This window comes from Ciconia boyciana, chromosome 26 (assembly GCF_034638445.1).
Source record: "Ciconia boyciana chromosome 26, ASM3463844v1, whole genome shotgun sequence".
In the NCBI taxonomy this organism is placed as follows: domain Eukaryota; kingdom Metazoa; phylum Chordata; class Aves; order Ciconiiformes; family Ciconiidae; genus Ciconia; species Ciconia boyciana.
This window is the reverse complement of record NC_132959.1, coordinates 1,473,833-1,492,274: the sequence shown is the minus strand read 5'-3', so window position 1 is coordinate 1,492,274 and position 18,442 is coordinate 1,473,833. Positions and strand designations below refer to the sequence as shown.

Sequence of the window (18,442 nt, the reverse complement as noted above, 5' to 3'; positions counted from 1 at the left end):
ATGTCTCGCTTCTTAGAGAGCATTTCCACCATCATCAGTGTCTTTCACAAACATGCAAAGGAAGATGGAGACTGGTCCAGCCTCAGCCGAAGGAAGATGAAAGAGTTCATCCAGAGGGAGTTTGCAGATGTCATAGCTGTGAGTGCTGCTGTGAGGGGGAGGGCTCGAGGCCAAGACTGGAGGGCAGGGACTGCAAAATCTCCTTCTGGAGAGGGGATGATTCTTATGTCAGTGGGATGGGGAGGCTTTCACCAAAGAGGAGCAGCAGTTGCGTTCCCTTACTCTGGCTGCTTCAACAGCTCTTCCAACCCATTTTGTGATGAGCAAAGGGGCAAAAGCTGGAGAATGAACCGTGGGGAGGTATGGTTTTCTTTCAAAGGTAGGAAGGAAATCCATCCAGTAGAGAGATACAGCATATCCCAAAGAGAAGAGAGCTGGTTAGCTGCAGCCAGGAAACAACAGGAAAATGGATAATAAAGACATGGAGTTGTTGCTGAGCTATAAAAGTGAAGGTGTGAGAGGTGGAAGGAGAAAAGACTGCAATTGTCCCTGTCTTTGCATTTCTCTGACAAGGAGCAGGAAGGCTAAACTCCCTTTTTTGTTTCCCTGTGTGTGTTTTCCCTGCAGAAGCCGCATGACCCTCAGACGATTGACAAGATTCTGCAGTTTCTGGAGTGGGATGATGATGGGGAAATAGATTTTAATGAGTTCCTGCTCTTGGTGTTCAGAGTGGCTAAGGCCTGCTACTGGTACCTGCCGAAGGGACCATGCCTTAAGCAAAGAACAAAGCTGACAACCAGCGGCAAGTCACTCTGGGAGCCTGAAATTAAGAACAGAAGGAGCCATCGGCAGCTCCAGGAGGAGGAACGACAAACCGGTGAGAGTAACGATCGTCCCCCTTGTGAACCTGAGGTACAACGAGACACCAGGGTCAACGAGCTTGAAACACTAGAAGAAACAGGGAGTCACCACCAGCAACATAACACACAAAGCAGAAATGAAGCAAAACGAAGCAGGGAGCGGCGGGAGCCAATCCCTCAGGTATACGAAGAACGAAGCCAAGAGCCATGTGACCAATGGAATAGCCAGAAAAGACGTCAGCTACCAGAGCCAGACAGACCAGGAGATGTACAACTCCTCAAGCGTGGCAGCTTGCAAGCACAGGAACCAACACTGCAGACAGATGAGAGGCAAAATCAAGAGCGGCCTAAGCCACAACAATTGGCACATGTGAGGAGTGGCAGCCAGACGTGTGAACCTCAACCACTGCCAAACCGGTGGAGTAGCCATCAGCCACATGAGCCAGCACTACCAGCATATGATCAAAGAAACCAGCAGCCACAAGAAGCAGACAGAGGAAATCACAATCAGCCACGTAAACCTGAATTACTCACAGAAGAGAGAAACCGCTACCACCTACGTCAGCTGGAACAAAAAGCACTTGAACACAGCAGCCACGAGCCACGTGGGCCTGAAAACCTGGAATCAAGACACCCACATCAGTCATACTTACAGGAACCGCTAGACCTTGACCTCAGGTACCATGACACCTCTGAGACAGAAAAAGGTATATATGAAGAAGGGAAAAAACAGGAACAAGAACTTGAATATCCAGAAGGTCATAGAGACATCCACCAAACCCAGGAGTGCGAAGAAAGAGATGACGCAAAGAGGAAAAAGCCCCTGCGGGAGAGGAGGATCGATCACCAACGGGAGCTGGACCTGGAGGTCTCTGAGCGCCGCAGCCGCCAGACGCGGGACAGGGAAGAGCGCGGTGCCACGACCAAGCAGACAGAGACACGTGACAGACGGGACGGTCAAGCAGGCGAGCCCGAGGACGATGGAAGGAGACAACGTGACTCAGTGAGGTACGAAAGGACACGAGAGACCACGGTGGCGGCAGCAGAAGCAGACGTGGAGATCCGCCGCACGTCCCGGGAACTGGAGCCACGTCAGGACGGGGAAAGGAGGGACCGTCCCCGTGAGTGCGAAGAAGCAGAGGATGAGAGGAGGATCTCCCGGGAGCGAGAGAGGGAAGAGCCCGTGCGGGAGAGGAGGATCGATCGCCAACGGGAGCTGGACCTGGAGGTCTCTGAGCGCCGCAGCCGCCAGACGCGGGACAGGGAAGAGCGCGGTGCCACGACCAAGCAGACAGAGACACGTGACAGACGGGACGGTCAAGCAGGCGAGCCCGAGGACGATGGAAGGAGACAACGTGACTCAGTGAGGTACGAAAGGACACGAGAGACCACGGTGGCGGCAGCAGAAGCAGACGTGGAGATCCGCCGCACGTCCCGGGAACTGGAGCCACGTCAGGACGGGGAAAGGAGGGACCGTCCCCGTGAGTGCGAAGAAGCAGAGGATGAGAGGAGGATCTCCCGGGAGCGAGAGAGGGAAGAGCCCGTGCGGGAGAGGAGGATCGATCGCCAACGGGAGCTGGACCTGGAGGTCTCCGGCGCCGCAGCCGCCAGACGCGGGACAGGGAAGAGCGCGGTGCCACGACCAAGCAGAGAGAGACACGTGACAGACGGGACGGTCAAGCAGGCGAGCCCGAGGACGATGGAAGGAGACAACGTGACTCAGTGAGGTACGAAAGGACACGAGAGACCACGGTGGCGGCAGCAGAAGCAGACGTGGAGATCCGCCGCACGTCCCGGGAACTGGAGCCACGTCAGGACGGGGAAAGGAGGGACCGTCCCCGTGAGTGCGAAGAAGCAGAGGATGAGAGGAGGATCTCCCGGGAGCGAGAGAGGGAAGAGCCCGTGCGGGAGAGGAGGATCGATCGCCAACGGGAGCTGGACCTGGAGGTCTCTGAGCGCCGCAGCCGCCAGACGCGGGACAGGGAAGAGCGCGGTGCCACGACCAAGCAGACAGAGACACGTGACAGACGGGACGGTCAAGCAGGCGAGCCCGAGGACGATGGAAGGAGACAACGTGACTCAGTGAGGTACGAAAGGACACGAGAGACCACAGTGGCGGCAGCAGAAGCAGACGTGGAGTTCCGCCGCACGTCCCAGGAACTGGAGCCACGTCAGGACGGGGAAAGGAGGGACCGTCCCCGTGAGTGCGAAGAAGCAGAGGATGAGAGGAGGATCTCCCGGGAGCGAGAGAGGGAAGAGCCCGTGCGGGAGAGGAGGATCGATCGCCAACGGGAGCTGGACCTGGAGGTCTCTGAGCGCCGCAGCCGCCAGACGCGGGACAGGGAAGAGCGCGGTGCCACGACCAAGCAGACAGAGACACGTGACAGACGGGACGGTCAAGCAGGCGAGCCCGAGGACGATGGAAGGAGACAACGTGACTCAGTGAGGTACGAAAGGACACGAGAGACCACAGTGGCGGCAGCAGAAGCAGACGTGGAGATCCGCCGCACGTCCCGGGAACTGGAGCCACGTCAGGACGGGGAAAGGAGGGACCGTCCCCGTGAGTGCGAAGAAGCAGAGGATGAGAGGAGGATCTCCCGGGAGCGAGAGAGGGAAGAGCCCGTGCGGGAGAGGAGGATCGATCGCCAACGGGAGCTGGACCTGGAGGTCTCCGAGCGCCGCAGCCGCCAGACGCGGGACAGGGAAGAGCGCGGTGCCACGACCAAGCAGACAGAGACACGTGACAGACGGGACGGTCAAGCAGGCGAGCCCGAGGACGATGGAAGGAGACAACGTGACTCAGTGAGGTACGAAAGGACACGAGAGACCACGGTGGCGGCAGCAGAAGCAGACGTGGAGTTCCGCCGCACGTCCCGGGAACTGGAGCCACGTCAGGACGGGGAAAGGAGGGACCGTCCCCGTGAGTGCGAAGAAGCAGAGGATGAGAGGAGGATCTCCCGGGAGCGAGAGAGGGAAGAGCCCGTGCAGGGAGAGGAGGATCGATCGCCAACGGGAGCTGGACCTGGAGGTCTCTGAGCGCCGCAGCCGCCAGACGCGGGACAGGGAAGAGCGCGGTGCCACGGCCAAGCAGACAGAGACACGTGACAGACGGGACGGTCAAGCAGGCGAGCCCGAGGACGATGGAAGGAGACAACGTGACTCAGTGAGGTACGAAAGGACACGAGAGACCACGGTGGCGGCAGCAGAAGCAGACGTGGAGATCCGCCGCACGTCCCGGGAACTGGAGCCACGTCAGGACGGGGAAAGGAGGGACCGTCCCCGTGAGTGCGAAGAAGCAGAGGATGAGAGGAGGATCTCCCGGGAGCGAGAGAGGGAAGAGCCCGTGCGGGAGAGGAGGATCGATCGCCAACGGGAGCTGGACCTGGAGGTCTCTGAGCGCCGCAGCCGCCAGACGCGGGACAGGGAAGAGCGCGGTGCCACGACCAAGCAGACAGAGACACGTGACAGACGGGACGGTCAAGCAGGCGAGCCCGAGGACGATGGAAGGAGACAACGTGACTCAGTGAGGTACGAAAGGACACGAGAGACCACGGTGGCGGCAGCAGAAGCAGACGTGGAGATCCGCCGCACGTCCCAGGAACTGGAGCCACGTCAGGACGGGGAAAGGAGGGACCGTCCCCGTGAGTGCGAAGAAGCAGAGGATGAGAGGAGGATCTCCCGGGAGCGAGAGAGGGAAGAGCCCGTGCGGGAGAGGAGGATCGATCGCCAACGGGAGCTGGACCTGGAGGTCTCTGAGCGCCGCAGCCACCAGACGCGGGACAGGGAAGAGCGCGGTGCCACGGCCAAGCAGAGAGAGACACGTGACAGACGGGACGGTCAAGCAGGCGAGCCCGAGGACGATGGAAGGAGACAACGTGACTCAGTGAGGTGCGAAAGGACACGAGAGACCACGGTGGCGGCAGCAGAAGCTGACGTGGAGATCCGCCGCACGTCCCGGGAACTGGAGCCACGTCAGGACGGGAAAGGAGGGACCGTCCCCGTGAGTGCGAAGAAGCAGAGGATGAGAGGAGGATCTCCCGGGAGCGAGAGAGGGAAGAGCCCGTGTGGGAGAGGAGGATCGATCGCCAACGGGAGCTGGACCTGGAGGTCTCTGAGCGCCGCAGCCGCCAGACGCGGGACAGGGAAGAGCGCGGTGCCACGGCCAAGCAGAGAGAGACACGTGACAGACGGGACGGTCAAGCAGGCGAGCCCGAGGACGATGGAAGGAGACAACGTGACTCAGTGAGGTACGAAAGGACACGAGAGACCACGGTGGCGGCAGCAGAAGCAGACGTGGAGATCCGCCGCACGTCCCGGGAACTGGAGCCACGTCAGGACGGGGAAAGGAGGGACCGTCCCCGTGAGTGCGAAGAAGCAGAGGATGAGAGGAGGATCTCCCGGGAGCGAGAGAGGGAAGAGCCCGTGCGGGAGAGGAGGATCGATCGCCAACGGGAGCTGGACCTGGAGGTCTCTGAGCGCCGCAGCCGCCAGACGCGGGACAGGGAAGAGCGCGGTGCCACGACCAAGCAGACAGAGACACGTGACAGACGGGACGGTCAAGCAGGCGAGCCCGAGGACGATGGAAGGAGACAACGTGACTCAGTGAGGTACGAAAGGACACGAGAGACCACAGTGGCGGCAGCAGAAGCAGACGTGGAGTTCCGCCGCACGTCCCGGGAACTGGAGCCACGTCAGGACGGGGAAAGGAGGGACCGTCCCCGTGAGTGCGAAGAAGCAGAGGATGAGAGGAGGATCTCCCGGGAGCGAGAGAGGGAAGAGCCCGTGCGGGAGAGGAGGATCGATCGCCAACGGGAGCTGGACCTGGAGGTCTCTGAGCGCCGCAGCCGCCAGACGCGGGACAGGGAAGAGCGCGGTGCCACGACCAAGCAGACAGAGACACGTGACAGACGGGACGGTCAAGCAGGCGAGCCCGAGGACGATGGAAGGAGACAACGTGACTCAGTGAGGTACGAAAGGACACGAGAGACCACGGTGGCGGCAGCAGAAGCAGACGTGGAGTTCCGCCGCACGTCCCGGGAACTGGAGCCACGTCAGGACGGGGAAAGGAGGGACCGTCCCCGTGAGTGCGAAGAAGCAGAGGATGAGAGGAGGATCTCCCGGGAGCGAGAGAGGGAAGAGCCCGTGCGGGAGAGGAGGATCGATCGCCAACGGGAGCTGGACCTGGAGGTCTCTGAGCGCCGCAGCCGCCAGACGCGGGACAGGGAAGAGCGCGGTGCCACGACCAAGCAGACAGAGACACGTGACAGACGGGACGGTCAAGCAGGCGAGCCCGAGGACGATGGAAGGAGACAACGTGACTCAGTGAGGTACGAAAGGACACGAGAGACCACGGTGGCGGCAGCAGAAGCAGACGTGGAGATCCGCCGCACGTCCCGGGAACTGGAGCCACGTCAGGACGGGGAAAGGAGGGACCGTCCCCGTGAGTGCGAAGAAGCAGAGGATGAGAGGAGGATCTCCCGGGAGCGAGAGAGGGAAGAGCCCGTGCGGGAGAGGAGGATCGATCGCCAACGGGAGCTGGACCTGGAGGTCTCTGAGCGCCGCAGCCGCCAGACGCGGGACAGGGAAGAGCGCGGTGCCACGACCAAGCAGACAGAGACACGTGACAGACGGGACAGTCAAGCAGGCGAGCCCGAGGACGATGGAAGGAGACAACGTGACTCAGTGAGGTACGAAAGGACACGAGAGACCACGGTGGCGGCAGCAGAAGCAGACATGGAGATCCGCCGCACGTCCCGGGAACTGGAGCCACGTCAGGACGGGGAAAGGAGGGACCGTCCCCGTGAGTGTGAAGAAGCAGAGGATGAGAGGAGGATCTCCCGGGAGCGAGAGAGGGAAGAGCCCGTGCGGGAGAGGAGGATCGATCGCCAACGGGAGCTGGACCTGGAGGTCTCCGAGCGCCGCAGCCGCCAGACGCGGGACAGGGAAGAGCGCGGTGCCACGACCAAGCAGACAGAGACACGTGACAGACGGGACGGTCAAGCAGGCGAGCCCGAGGACGATGGAAGGAGACAACGTGACTCAGTGAGGTACGAAAGGACACGAGAGACCACGGTGGCGGCAGCAGAAGCAGACGTGGAGATCCGCCGCACGTCCCGGGAACTGGAGCCACGTCAGGACGGGGAAAGGAGGGACCGTCCCCGTGAGTGCGAAGAAGCAGAGGATGAGAGGAGGATCTCCCGGGAGCGAGAGAGGGAAGAGCCCGTGCGGGAGAGGAGGATCGATCGCCAACGGGAGCTGGACCTGGAGGTCTCTGAGCGCCGCAGCCGCCAGACGCGGGACAGGGAAGAGCGCGGTGCCACGACCAAGCAGACAGAGACACGTGACAGAGGGGACGGTCAAGCAGGCGAGCCCGAGGATGATGGAAGGAGACAACGTGACTCAGTGAGGTACGAAAGGACACGAGAGACCACAGTGGCGGCAGCAGAAGCAGACGTGGAGATCCGCCGCACGTCCCGGGAACTGGAGCCACATCAGGACGGGGAAAGGAGGGACCGTCCCCGTGAGTGCGAAGAAGCAGAGGATGAGAGGAGGATCTCCCGGGAGCGAGAGAGGGAAGAGCCCGTGCGGGAGAGGAGGATCGATCGCCAACGGGAGCTGGACCTGGAGGTCTCTGAGCGCCGCAGCCGCCAGACGCGGGACAGGGAAGAGCGCGGTGCCACGACCAAGCAGACAGAGACACGTGACAGACGGGACGGTCAAGCAGGCGAGCCCGAGGACGATGGAAGGAGACAACGTGACTCAGTGAGGTACGAAAGGACACGAGAGACCACGGTGGCGGCAGCAGAAGCAGACGTGGAGATCCGCCGCACGTCCCGGGAACTGGAGCCACGTCAGGACGGGGAAAGGAGGGACCGTCCCCGTGAGTGCGAAGAAGCAGAGGATGAGAGGAGGATCTCCCGGGAGCGAGAGAGGGAAGAGCCCGTGCGGGAGAGGAGGATCGATCGCCAACGGGAGCTGGACCTGGAGGTCTCTGAGCGCCGCAGCCGCCAGACGCGGGACAGGGAAGAGCGCGGTGCCACGACCAAGCAGACAGAGACACGTGACAGACGGGACGGTCAAGCAGGCGAGCCCGAGGACGATGGAAGGAGACAACGTGACTCAGTGAGGTACGAAAGGACACGAGAGACCACGGTGGCGGCAGCAGAAGCAGACGTGGAGATCCGCCGCACGTCCCGGGAACTGGAGCCACGTCAGGACGGGGAAAGGAGGGACCGTCCCCGTGAGTGCGAAGAAGCAGAGGATGAGAGGAGGATCTCCCGGGAGCGAGAGAGGGAAGAGCCCGTGCGGGAGAGGAGGATCGATCGCCAACGGGAGCTGGACCTGGAGGTCTCCGAGCGCCGCAGCCGCCAGACGCGGGACAGGGAAGAGCGCGGTGCCACGACCAAGCAGAGAGAGACACGTGACAGACGGGACGGTCAAGCAGGCGAGCCCGAGGACGATGGAAGGAGACAACGTGACTCAGTGAGGTACGAAAGGACACGAGAGACCACAGTGGCGGCAGCAGAAGCAGACGTGGAGTTCCGCCGCACGTCCCGGGAACTGGAGCCACGTCAGGACGGGGAAAGGAGGGACCGTCCCCGTGAGTGCGAAGAAGCAGAGGATGAGAGGAGGATCTCCCGGGAGCGAGAGAGGGAAGAGCCCGTGCGGGAGAGGAGGATCGATCGCCAACGGGAGCTGGACCTGGAGGTCTCTGAGCGCCGCAGCCGCCAGACGCGGGACAGGGAAGAGCGCGGTGCCACGACCAAGCAGACAGAGACACGTGACAGACGGGACGGTCAAGCAGGCGAGCCCGAGGACGATGGAAGGAGACAACGTGACTCAGTGAGGTACGAAAGGACACGAGAGACCACAGTGGCGGCAGCAGAAGCAGACGTGGAGTTCCGCCGCACGTCCCGGGAACTGGAGCCACGTCAGGACGGGGAAAGGAGGGACCGTCCCCGTGAGTGCGAAGAAGCAGAGGATGAGAGGAGGATCTCCCGGGAGCGAGAGAGGGAAGAGCCCGTGCGGGAGAGGAGGATCGATCGCCAACGGGAGCTGGACCTGGAGGTCTCTGAGCGCCGCAGCCGCCAGACGCGGGACAGGGAAGAGCGCGGTGCCACGACCAAGCAGAGAGAGACACGTGACAGACGGGACGGTCAAGCAGGCGAGCCCGAGGACGATGGAAGGAGACAACGTGACTCAGTGAGGTACGAAAGGACACGAGAGACCACAGTGGCGGCAGCAGAAGCAGACGTGGAGATCCGCCGCACGTCCCGGGAACTGGAGCCACGTCAGGACGGGGAAAGGAGGGACCGTCCCCGTGAGTGCGAAGAAGCAGAGGATGAGAGGAGGATCTCCCGGGAGCGAGAGAGGGAAGAGCCCGTGCGGGAGAGGAGGATCGATCGCCAACGGGAGCTGGACCTGGAGGTCTCCGAGCGCCGCAGCCGCCAGACGCGGGACAGGGAAGAGCGCGGTGCCACGACCAAGCAGACAGAGACACGTGACAGACGGGACGGTCAAGCAGGCGAGCCCGAGGACGATGGAAGGAGACAACGTGACTCAGTGAGGTACGAAAGGACACGAGAGACCACGGTGGCGGCAGCAGAAGCAGACGTGGAGATCCGCCGCACGTCCCGGGAACTGGAGCCACGTCAGGACGGGGAAAGGAGGGACCGTCCCCGTGAGTGCGAAGAAGCAGAGGATGAGAGGAGGATCTCCCGGGAGCGAGAGAGGGAAGAGCCCGTGCGGGAGAGGAGGATCGATCGCCAACGGGAGCTGGACCTGGAGGTCTCTGAGCGCCGCAGCCGCCAGACGCGGGACAGGGAAGAGCGCGGTGCCACGGCCAAGCAGAGAGAGACACGTGACAGACGGGACGGTCAAGCAGGCGAGCCCGAGGACGATGGAAGGAGACAACGTGACTCAGTGAGGTACGAAAGGACACGAGAGACCACGGTGGCGGCAGCAGAAGCAGACGTGGAGATCCGCCGCACGTCCCGGGAACTGGAGCCACGTCAGGACGGGGAAAGGAGGGACCGTCCCCGTGAGTGCGAAGAAGCAGAGGATGAGAGGAGGATCTCCCGGGAGCGAGAGAGGGAAGAGCCCGTGCGGGAGAGGAGGATCGATCGCCAACGGGAGCTGGACCTGGAGGTCTCTGAGCGCCGCAGCCGCCAGACGCGGGACAGGGAAGAGCGCGGTGCCACGACCAAGCAGACAGAGACACGTGACAGACGGGACGGTCAAGCAGGCGAGCCCGAGGACGATGGAAGGAGACAACGTGACTCAGTGAGGTACGAAAGGACACGAGAGACCACGGTGGCGGCAGCAGAAGCAGACGTGGAGATCCGCCGCACGTCCCAGGAACTGGAGCCACGTCAGGACGGGGAAAGGAGGGACCGTCCCCGTGAGTGCGAAGAAGCAGAGGATGAGAGGAGGATCTCCCGGGAGCGAGAGAGGGAAGAGCCCGTGCGGGAGAGGAGGATCGATCGCCAACGGGAGCTGGACCTGGAGGTCTCTGAGCGCCGCAGCCACCAGACGCGGGACAGGGAAGAGCGCGGTGCCACGGCCAAGCAGAGAGAGACACGTGACAGACGGGACGGTCAAGCAGGCGAGCCCGAGGACGATGGAAGGAGACAACGTGACTCAGTGAGGTGCGAAAGGACACGAGAGACCACGGTGGCGGCAGCAGAAGCTGACGTGGAGATCCGCCGCACGTCCCGGGAACTGGAGCCACGTCAGGACGGGGAAAGGAGGGACCGTCCCCGTGAGTGCGAAGAAGCAGAGGATGAGAGGAGGATCTCCCGGGAGCGAGAGAGGGAAGAGCCCGTGTGGGAGAGGAGGATCGATCGCCAACGGGAGCTGGACCTGGAGGTCTCTGAGCGCCGCAGCCGCCAGACGCGGGACAGGGAAGAGCGCGGTGCCACGGCCAAGCAGAGAGAGACACGTGACAGACGGGACGGTCAAGCAGGCGAGCCCGAGGACGATGGAGGGAGACAACGTGACTCAGTGAGGTACGAAAGGACACGAGAGACCACGGTGGCGGCAGCAGAAGCAGACGTGGAGATCCGCCGCACGTCCCGGGAACTGGAGCCACGTCAGGACGGGGAAAGGAGGGACCGTCCCCGTGAGTGCGAAGAAGCAGAGGATGAGAGGAGGATCTCCCGGGAGCGAGAGAGGGAAGAGCCCGTGCGGGAGAGGAGGATCGATCGCCAACGGGAGCTGGACCTGGAGGTCTCTGAGCGCCGCAGCCGCCAGACGCGGGACAGGGAAGAGCGCGGTGCCACGACCAAGCAGACAGAGACACGTGACAGACGGGACGGTCAAGCAGGCGAGCCCGAGGACGATGGAAGGAGACAACGTGACTCAGTGAGGTACGAAAGGACACGAGAGACCACGGTGGCGGCAGCAGAAGCAGACGTGGAGATCCGCCGCACGTCCCGGGAACTGGAGCCACGTCAGGACGGGGAAAGGAGGGACCGTCCCCGTGAGTGCGAAGAAGCAGAGGATGAGAGGAGGATCTCCCGGGAGCGAGAGAGGGAAGAGCCCGTGCGGGAGAGGAGGATCGATCGCCAACGGGAGCTGGACCTGGAGGTCTCCGAGCGCCGCAGCCGCCAGACGCGGGACAGGGAAGAGCGCGGTGCCACGACCAAGCAGAGAGAGACACGTGACAGACGGGACGGTCAAGCAGGCGAGCCCGAGGACGATGGAAGGAGACAACGTGACTCAGTGAGGTACGAAAGGACACGAGAGACCACGGTGGCGGCAGCAGAAGCAGACGTGGAGATCTGCCGCACGTCCCGGGAACTGGAGCCACGTCAGGACGTGGAAAGGAGGGACCGTCCCCGTGAGTGCGAAGAAGCAGAGGATGAGAGGAGGATCTCCCGGGAGCGAGAGAGGGAAGAGCCCGTGCGGGAGAGGAGGATCGATCACCAACGGGAGCTGGACCTGGAGGTCTCTGAGCGCCGCAGCCGCCAGACGCGGGACAGGGAAGAGCGCGGTGCCATGAAATCCCACAGAGCAACATGCGAGAGAAGCAGTCTCCAGATAGTTGAAGAAGAACAGGAGAGAGATGTTCCGCACTGCCTTCAGGCAAATGAATTACGGCATGAGCCATGTGAAAGCACCCCCTGTGAGCCCTCAGAAGACCAAGATTTGAGGAACCACAGGCTTTTACATGAGGAAGAAACACGTGAGCCAAACAGGTGCCGGACACATAAAGATGAAGGACGAAGGCCCGAGAGGAGCCTCTACCGAACCATGGAGGTGGATAACAGAGACCTCTGTCCCACAGGAGATCAGGCGTCTGTCACTGACATGAGGGTCCGTTACATCCCCGCTGAGCCCAATGTACAGCCAGAGGTGCAGGTCCTCCCTCAGTCCTGCGATCCTCAGACCATTGCTTACTTGATCCACGTGATCCAAAATTTGAACGATCCTGAAGCTACCACCTACGAGATCGTCTGCCACCAGCCCCATGACCTGGGGAAGCCCATCTACATGAAGAAGTGCTATGTGTCACCCCAGCCACCGGCAGTCCCGTGTGACAGGAGCAACCACCCAGAGCCACGACCCCAAAGGGACGAGCAAGAAGCAGGGGAGCCCAAACCGCCGCAGCAAGGGGGTACACCAGCTTCTAGCTCCCAGGAAAACACAGGGGATCGCAATGAGCCACAGGAGAGGTCTGAAACAGGGGTGAAGGAAGGGGCTCACCAGGCTTCTGCCTCCAATTCGGATGGTGTTAAGGTTGACCCTTGCTGTGCAAAGCCCAAGGAGGACAGGAGGGACAGCCAGCACACCAAGATGCCTGACACAGAAGAGAAGGAGCATCATCCCCAGGGAGATGGATCAAAAGCTGCCAGTGAGCAGGTCCTGCGGGAGCCTGAATCCAGCTGCCAGGTGAGCGAGCATGAGGACGGGGAGCCCAAGAGCTGCCCACCTCTGCCCCAGGCTCCGGAGCCACGGGAAGCTTGCGAGCCAGGCCAGCGAGCCACCGAAGAGAGCTGTCCCCAGCCGCCCCAGAGAGATGAAGCAAGCCGCTGCCATGAGGATGCAGAGCTTCCCCCGCCGGAAAAGAGTCACCAGTCACGGCAGGAGGAGAACAGCAAGAGGAACCTCCAGCAAGTGAGCGATGCCCAGCCTCAACGGGAGGAGGAACCACGTCTTTGCACCAAGCAGAGCCAGGTCCCCCCTGACCCCCCGGTCTCACAGGAGGCACCGAGCTGTCCTGCCGGGGATAAAGCCAAGGCATCTTAAAGGCAAGTCCCCTCCCTGGAGCTGGTGGGGCTTCTCCGAGTCTCTTTGAGGATCACTTCTGCTCTCGGCTTTCAGCTTAGGATGTTACCGTGTGGTGGCACAGAAGTGTTCGACACAAAAGGGTTAATGGGGTGCTCTGTGGGGGCATCAAGTTTGGGGTTTTTCTATCTAACAAATCCTCAGCAGCTATGTAAGCAGAGAGTTACCCCAGGATCTGCAGCTTCTGCCTTCCTGCATTACGTCTGTGCACCTTAATGCAGTATTTAGTCACTTTTCTGCTCTAATTGGATTCCTTGGGTCTCGCTGTCCTTTATGTCCCTGTCATCTCTTCTGCCCTGTGGCATGACTGTTCTGCATCTCACTGCACTCACGTCTCCCTAGCCCCGTGACTGGTTCTCCTGTTAGCTTCTGCTGTGCAAGGCAAAAAAAAAAAAAAAAAAAAAATTCCAAATCCCAGTAGCTCAATCATACTCATTCCAGGGCCTGAAAATCCTCGAGGCTGGAAAAAAAACACTTTTGTAAACTCAGTGGTTTTAGTTACACCTTTCTGCACCCCTAACAGCTGAGCAGAATGCGAGCTCCAGCCTCACGGAGGCTTTGAAGCAGCTGAGTTATGCTGTGGTTACGGCAGGGTAATGGTGGCAGTTGGGGCGGGGGGGTTGTCTCTTTCTTCTTCACACTGATGTATTGCTTGAAAAATCAGAATAAATAGCTGACGACTGCACAGACTGCTGCCATCCTTCATCCTTGCATCTAATTTCTACAAGGGTCTCAGCCTGGTGGGAGGCTGTCCCAGTTCAGATCACATATTCCTCCTAATCCCAGACAGGGGCTGCAGAAAATCCCACCAAATCCCCCTGACGACATGTCTAGGAGCCCACATACCTCTCAGACTCTGGCCCTCACTACTGAGCTGCATGATTTCAGGGGCTCCCATCGCAGCCCGCACATGCTGTGGTCCGAGACCCACATGGGGCCGTGCGGATGTGCCCGTGCGCTCCGGCTTTCACGGCAGACGTGCGCTACGGGGAGAGCCAGCAGTTCAAAGCCATCCAGATGCACATTTTCCTGGCCATATGCACCTGCCTGCCTTTTCCCCTGGGCTGCCCCATACCAGGGACCACTCCTGGCTCCTTGGGCAGGAGAGAGGCAGCAGCACAGCATAGAAAATGCACCGGATCTCACACATGGTGCACAAGGCTGGAGGTGGAGACATCCATGATCCTCCCTGGAGAAAACCATATTGTATTCACTTTTTTTTCCCCTTGAGCAAGAGCGAATCAATTCCCTCAGCAGCAGATGGGGCTGCAATGTTGCAGGAAGACCATGAGAGAGGCGAGGGCAACCCCAGCACCATCTGTGTCTTGCTCTTAAATGCAACCAGAGCCCACTGGCTGGTATCGGAGCCGGCCAGGAGGAACAAGGGCATCCCAGGTCCACCAGAGCCTGATGCAGGCTCAGAGGGCAGCACCCAGGGCTTCTCGCTCACCTAGCCACGGCCACCACCCTGTGATGTTTTGAACCTGGCGCCAGAGGGACTCAGAAGGGTCCGTCCCAGCCAGGGGCAGGCGGATGCACGGGGCGATGCTCTCAGCGATGCCCCCTTCGTGCACGTGACAGTCGCACGTCTTGGTGACAAACATATGGCAGCACAGATGGTCTGTCTGCAAACAGGGCCAAAGCCTGACTGCAAACACACACAGCAGCAGCAAGAACCAGAAACCTCCCGAAATCCCCCACTGCAGCCAGGATGGGGCCGGGCCACAACCCCCCCTGGGATTTGTTCTTGCAAAGGGGGAAAAATAACACTTGGGCCTCTGACCAGCTCAGATTTTATTGTTAAGGGAGCACAAAGAGGAGTTTGCAAAATGCAGGTGGAAGTGCAAAATCCAAGAAGAGTAGCAGGTTTCTTGCCTTGAGCTCCCAGGTTTGGAAAATCCTTTTCATTCACGTGGACTGAACTGTTTCTAGATTGGGAGGGGCTGAATGGGGGGAGGGGGGGAAGTACTTTTTCCCCAATACATGGGAAAAAAGGAGAGTTTGGGGGCAGGAAATTGGGGCAAGAAAGGAAAATATATTGGGGACGTGTCCCCCCGATTTGCTGCTTCCCTTTCTCCTGCTCTACGCTGAGTCCCAGCCTCCAGCAGGATTTCCCGAAGAGCCCCATCCCTGGAAGCTGTCCCAGATCCCAGAGCACATCCCGGCTCCGGGTGCAGCCCGCGTTATCCCGACCTCTCCGCTCCAGGCTCCCCCTGAAGCTTTTGGGGATAGGTGGCAGCGCCCAGGGCTGGGAGTCACAGGGAAATCCAGCCCTGGGCGGGCAATTCTGCGTCAGCGCAAGGTTGCAAAGGCGTGGAGACGGGTGCCGTAACCACGGGCCGGCTGTGCAAACGTGGGTAAACACCACGAGCAGCTTCCCTGGCTCCCCGTGGATGGGGAGCGGCCGGGCATCGCAGCCCCAAGTGCTGGTTTCTGAGCAGCACAAGCCCCGCAGCCCCCATCCTCCCTGCTCTGAGCTATTTGAGCACATCACTTGCCTTTCTGGGTGCCTTTTGGGTGCCTCCTGTCCCTCCTCCACCTCCGTGTCTCCCTGTTTTCAGCCCTCCAGGGACTCTCGCTCTGCAGCAGCGTGAGGGTAGCCAGCCCCAGGCCAGCACCGCTGGGGACAAATCCTGGCTGCAGCCAGCTCCCAGCGCAGCACCCCAACCCCCTGGGGGCTGCCTTCCCCCCCTTTTACACCATCAGAAGGCTACGAGGTGTTGTCAGCGAAGCTCAACAGGTCAGGGTTGAAGGGATGGGGCAGAGGATGGCTCCCGGGGTGGGCAGCCCCAGTTGTGTTGGCAGGGGAATGCTGCCTGCTCTTGCCTTTGCCGGCCTCATCGGCAAAGCTGGGGAAGCCCAAATCTCACCGTGGCAAGACGAAACGCCAGGGATGCTCCGCGTAGCGACGAGGCAGCCCTGGGGGTCTTAGCCTCGACCCTGGGGAAGAAATTAAGGGAGCCATAAAGGGACAAGTGGCAAAGGACTGAGGGGCGAAAACAGATCAGAAGGAGAAAATGCGAGTGTAAATAACTGTAAAGAATAAAACTCAGGAAGGAAAGGGACAGGAGGTCTAGAGGAGGGGCCCAGCACATTCCTGAGCCGGAGCTGGGAACCGCAGGCACGTCCAGATCTGCCGTTAGAGCTGACGATTGCCCAACGCAGCCCAAGGGGCTGAGTCAGGGCTGGGTGCTGGCTGCACCGGGAAGGGCGGTGGCTGCGGGGTGAGGCTCATAACCACCCCGGCTCCTGCTTTGCCACATCGCACCGCAGCCGTGCCGAGGACCGAGCCCCCTCTTCGCACCCCAGCCATGGTGAGTGAGTCGGGACCCCAGGATGGGGAGGGAGAAGTGGTTCCGTAAGGGCCGGCGGGCGATGGCAGAGGAGCGTTTCCCGCAAGCGGCCCCAGAGCTGAAGGCGAGACGCGCTTTGGCACGGGAAAGAGCAGACAGTGCCAAGGGCTGAGCTAAGTCTCTGCCGGGGATGGGGCCCAGGCGCAGGAAGAGGGTGCAGAGCTAGAGAGGAGGGGCAGTGGGTCCCTGCAGGTGTGGGGGACCAGGGGGTGGCATTTGTGTTGTTCCCCCCCCCCACCCCCTTCCCTCCCCTCCTTTTTCCCCACTGATGCTTCCGATGCCCATCGCCAGACTCGGGGCTGCAGCTCTGTCTCCACCATCCCATCCCCCCCAGCGCTGGGGTAGGGGGGTGCAGAGGAACCAAGAGCCGAGGACCCGCGGCTGAGGGTGGAAGCAACTCGGTTCCTCTCACATTAACCAAAAAAGGCTGAACTGAGCCTCAGGCAGGGCAGGATGTGGCAGGGAGTCCCCGGGATGCTGAGGCCAGGCAGGGAAGGGCAGAGTCCTCCCAGCTAGCTCTCCCCGGACTGCCCTTCCCCAAAGACTGGAGCCATGGGGAGGGGAAAGAGCCCCACATTCGCCCCCCCTCCCTCACCTTGCCCTGTCCATCCCCACTGGGGAAGCCCACAAGCCAGCCCAGCTCCATCCCCACCCGAGGCAGCAGTTTGGGGAGCCAACTCTGCTCGCATTTTTCTCTCATGACTCAGAGTTTCTCCTCTGCCCAGACAGGATAAGGGGAGGGAAAGGGGGAGGCAGGCTTAGCTTTCCAAAGAAGCAGCCCCAGCCAAACCATGCTGGAGAGCATGGAAAAAAAACTAGCCCTTCGCTGTGGCTGCAGCGCAAGCTCTTCCCCATCTCCGATGGGAACTGACATCTCCCCAGGGGATTTTCCATGAACCACTCCCCAATCCTCTGGGTCCTTCCCGCACCACAGTGCTGTGCCAAGGCATCAGAGAAATTAATACCGAAGAAAAATGCAGCTGAACAGGTTGGGCATAGGAGACTCCTCGAGGAAAGCAGTTGCAGGAGGCCCCCCTCGGCCCAGCCTTCCTCCAGAAATAGGGTCAGGCTGCTCTTCTGCAAGCCCAGAGCTCCCTGCAATGCTCACCTGAACTTGCTCTTGCTCCCGCAGCCCACGGAGACTGAACGCTGCATCGAGTCCCTGCTCGCCGTCTTCCAGCGGTACGCAGGGCGTGAAGGCGACAGCCTCACGCTCTCCAAGAGGGAGTTCCTGGCCTTCATGAACACCGAGCTGGCTGCCTTCACGAAGGTGAGCAATAATCCAGGCCAAAAGAGGCTCCCGTAGCGTGTACTTCAGCCCCCGGGACAGCAATTCAGCCCCACAAGCACCATGGGGTGGGCAATGGGAAGAGCTCACTCCCACCGGATGCCAGAGCGTGGCCTGACAAGAGCTGGCCCGACTGAATTCTGCCTCCCTCTGCCAATCCCTCGCCACTGGTGACGAAGTCAGCGGCTGCAGTTCCATACCTGGGGTGGGGGGGTTGAGCGAGGGGCACCTTTGCCTCGAGGCAGACATCGATTCCCATCTCTTTGGTCTTTTGCAGAATCAGAAGGACCCAGGTGTCGTGGACAGGATGATGAAGAAACTTGATTTGAATAGTGACGGGCAGCTAGACTTCCAGGAGTTCCTGAACCTCATTGGGGGCATCGCAGTGGCCTGCCACGACACCCTGCTTAAGGCCCCTCACCCCTAGCCCTCGTTGCTGTGTCTCCCCCACCACTGTGAACATTCCTCGAATAAGACCAATGCAAAGCTGGAAGCAGTGTCCTTAAGATGGGGACATCCCCATTCCTCATTTTTATCTATAAAATAAAAGGTTCAAAATCCTAGTGTAAGGCATGGCTTTATTTCAGCATGATGAGTGAGGAGAAAGCACTAGGAAAGTAGTCCAGCCACATGGGAGCAGGATCTCTGGGTCC

General features: G+C 60.9%; 2 protein-coding genes across 2 annotated transcripts; both read left to right on the top strand.

Moving 5' to 3' along the window:
* On the top strand, nt 1–13,109 carry LOC140644019 (uncharacterized). The gene is given in 6 exon segments (XM_072846477.1): nt 1–138; nt 628–2,449; nt 2,452–3,848; nt 3,850–4,831; nt 4,876–10,507; nt 10,868–13,109. Coding segments are annotated over 6 exon segments (12,213 nt in total).
* Nucleotides 13,110–16,301: 3,192 nt separating this feature from the next.
* On the top strand, nt 16,302–18,352 carry S100A11 (S100 calcium binding protein A11). Its single transcript, XM_072846553.1, has 3 exons — nt 16,302–16,462; nt 17,634–17,771; nt 18,067–18,352. Exons 1-3 carry the CDS (start codon nt 16,460–16,462, stop codon nt 18,214–18,216), a joined length of 291 nt encoding a protein of 96 aa, XP_072702654.1. The 5' UTR covers nt 16,302–16,459; the 3' UTR covers nt 18,217–18,352.
* Nucleotides 18,353–18,442: the final 90 nt, after the last annotated feature.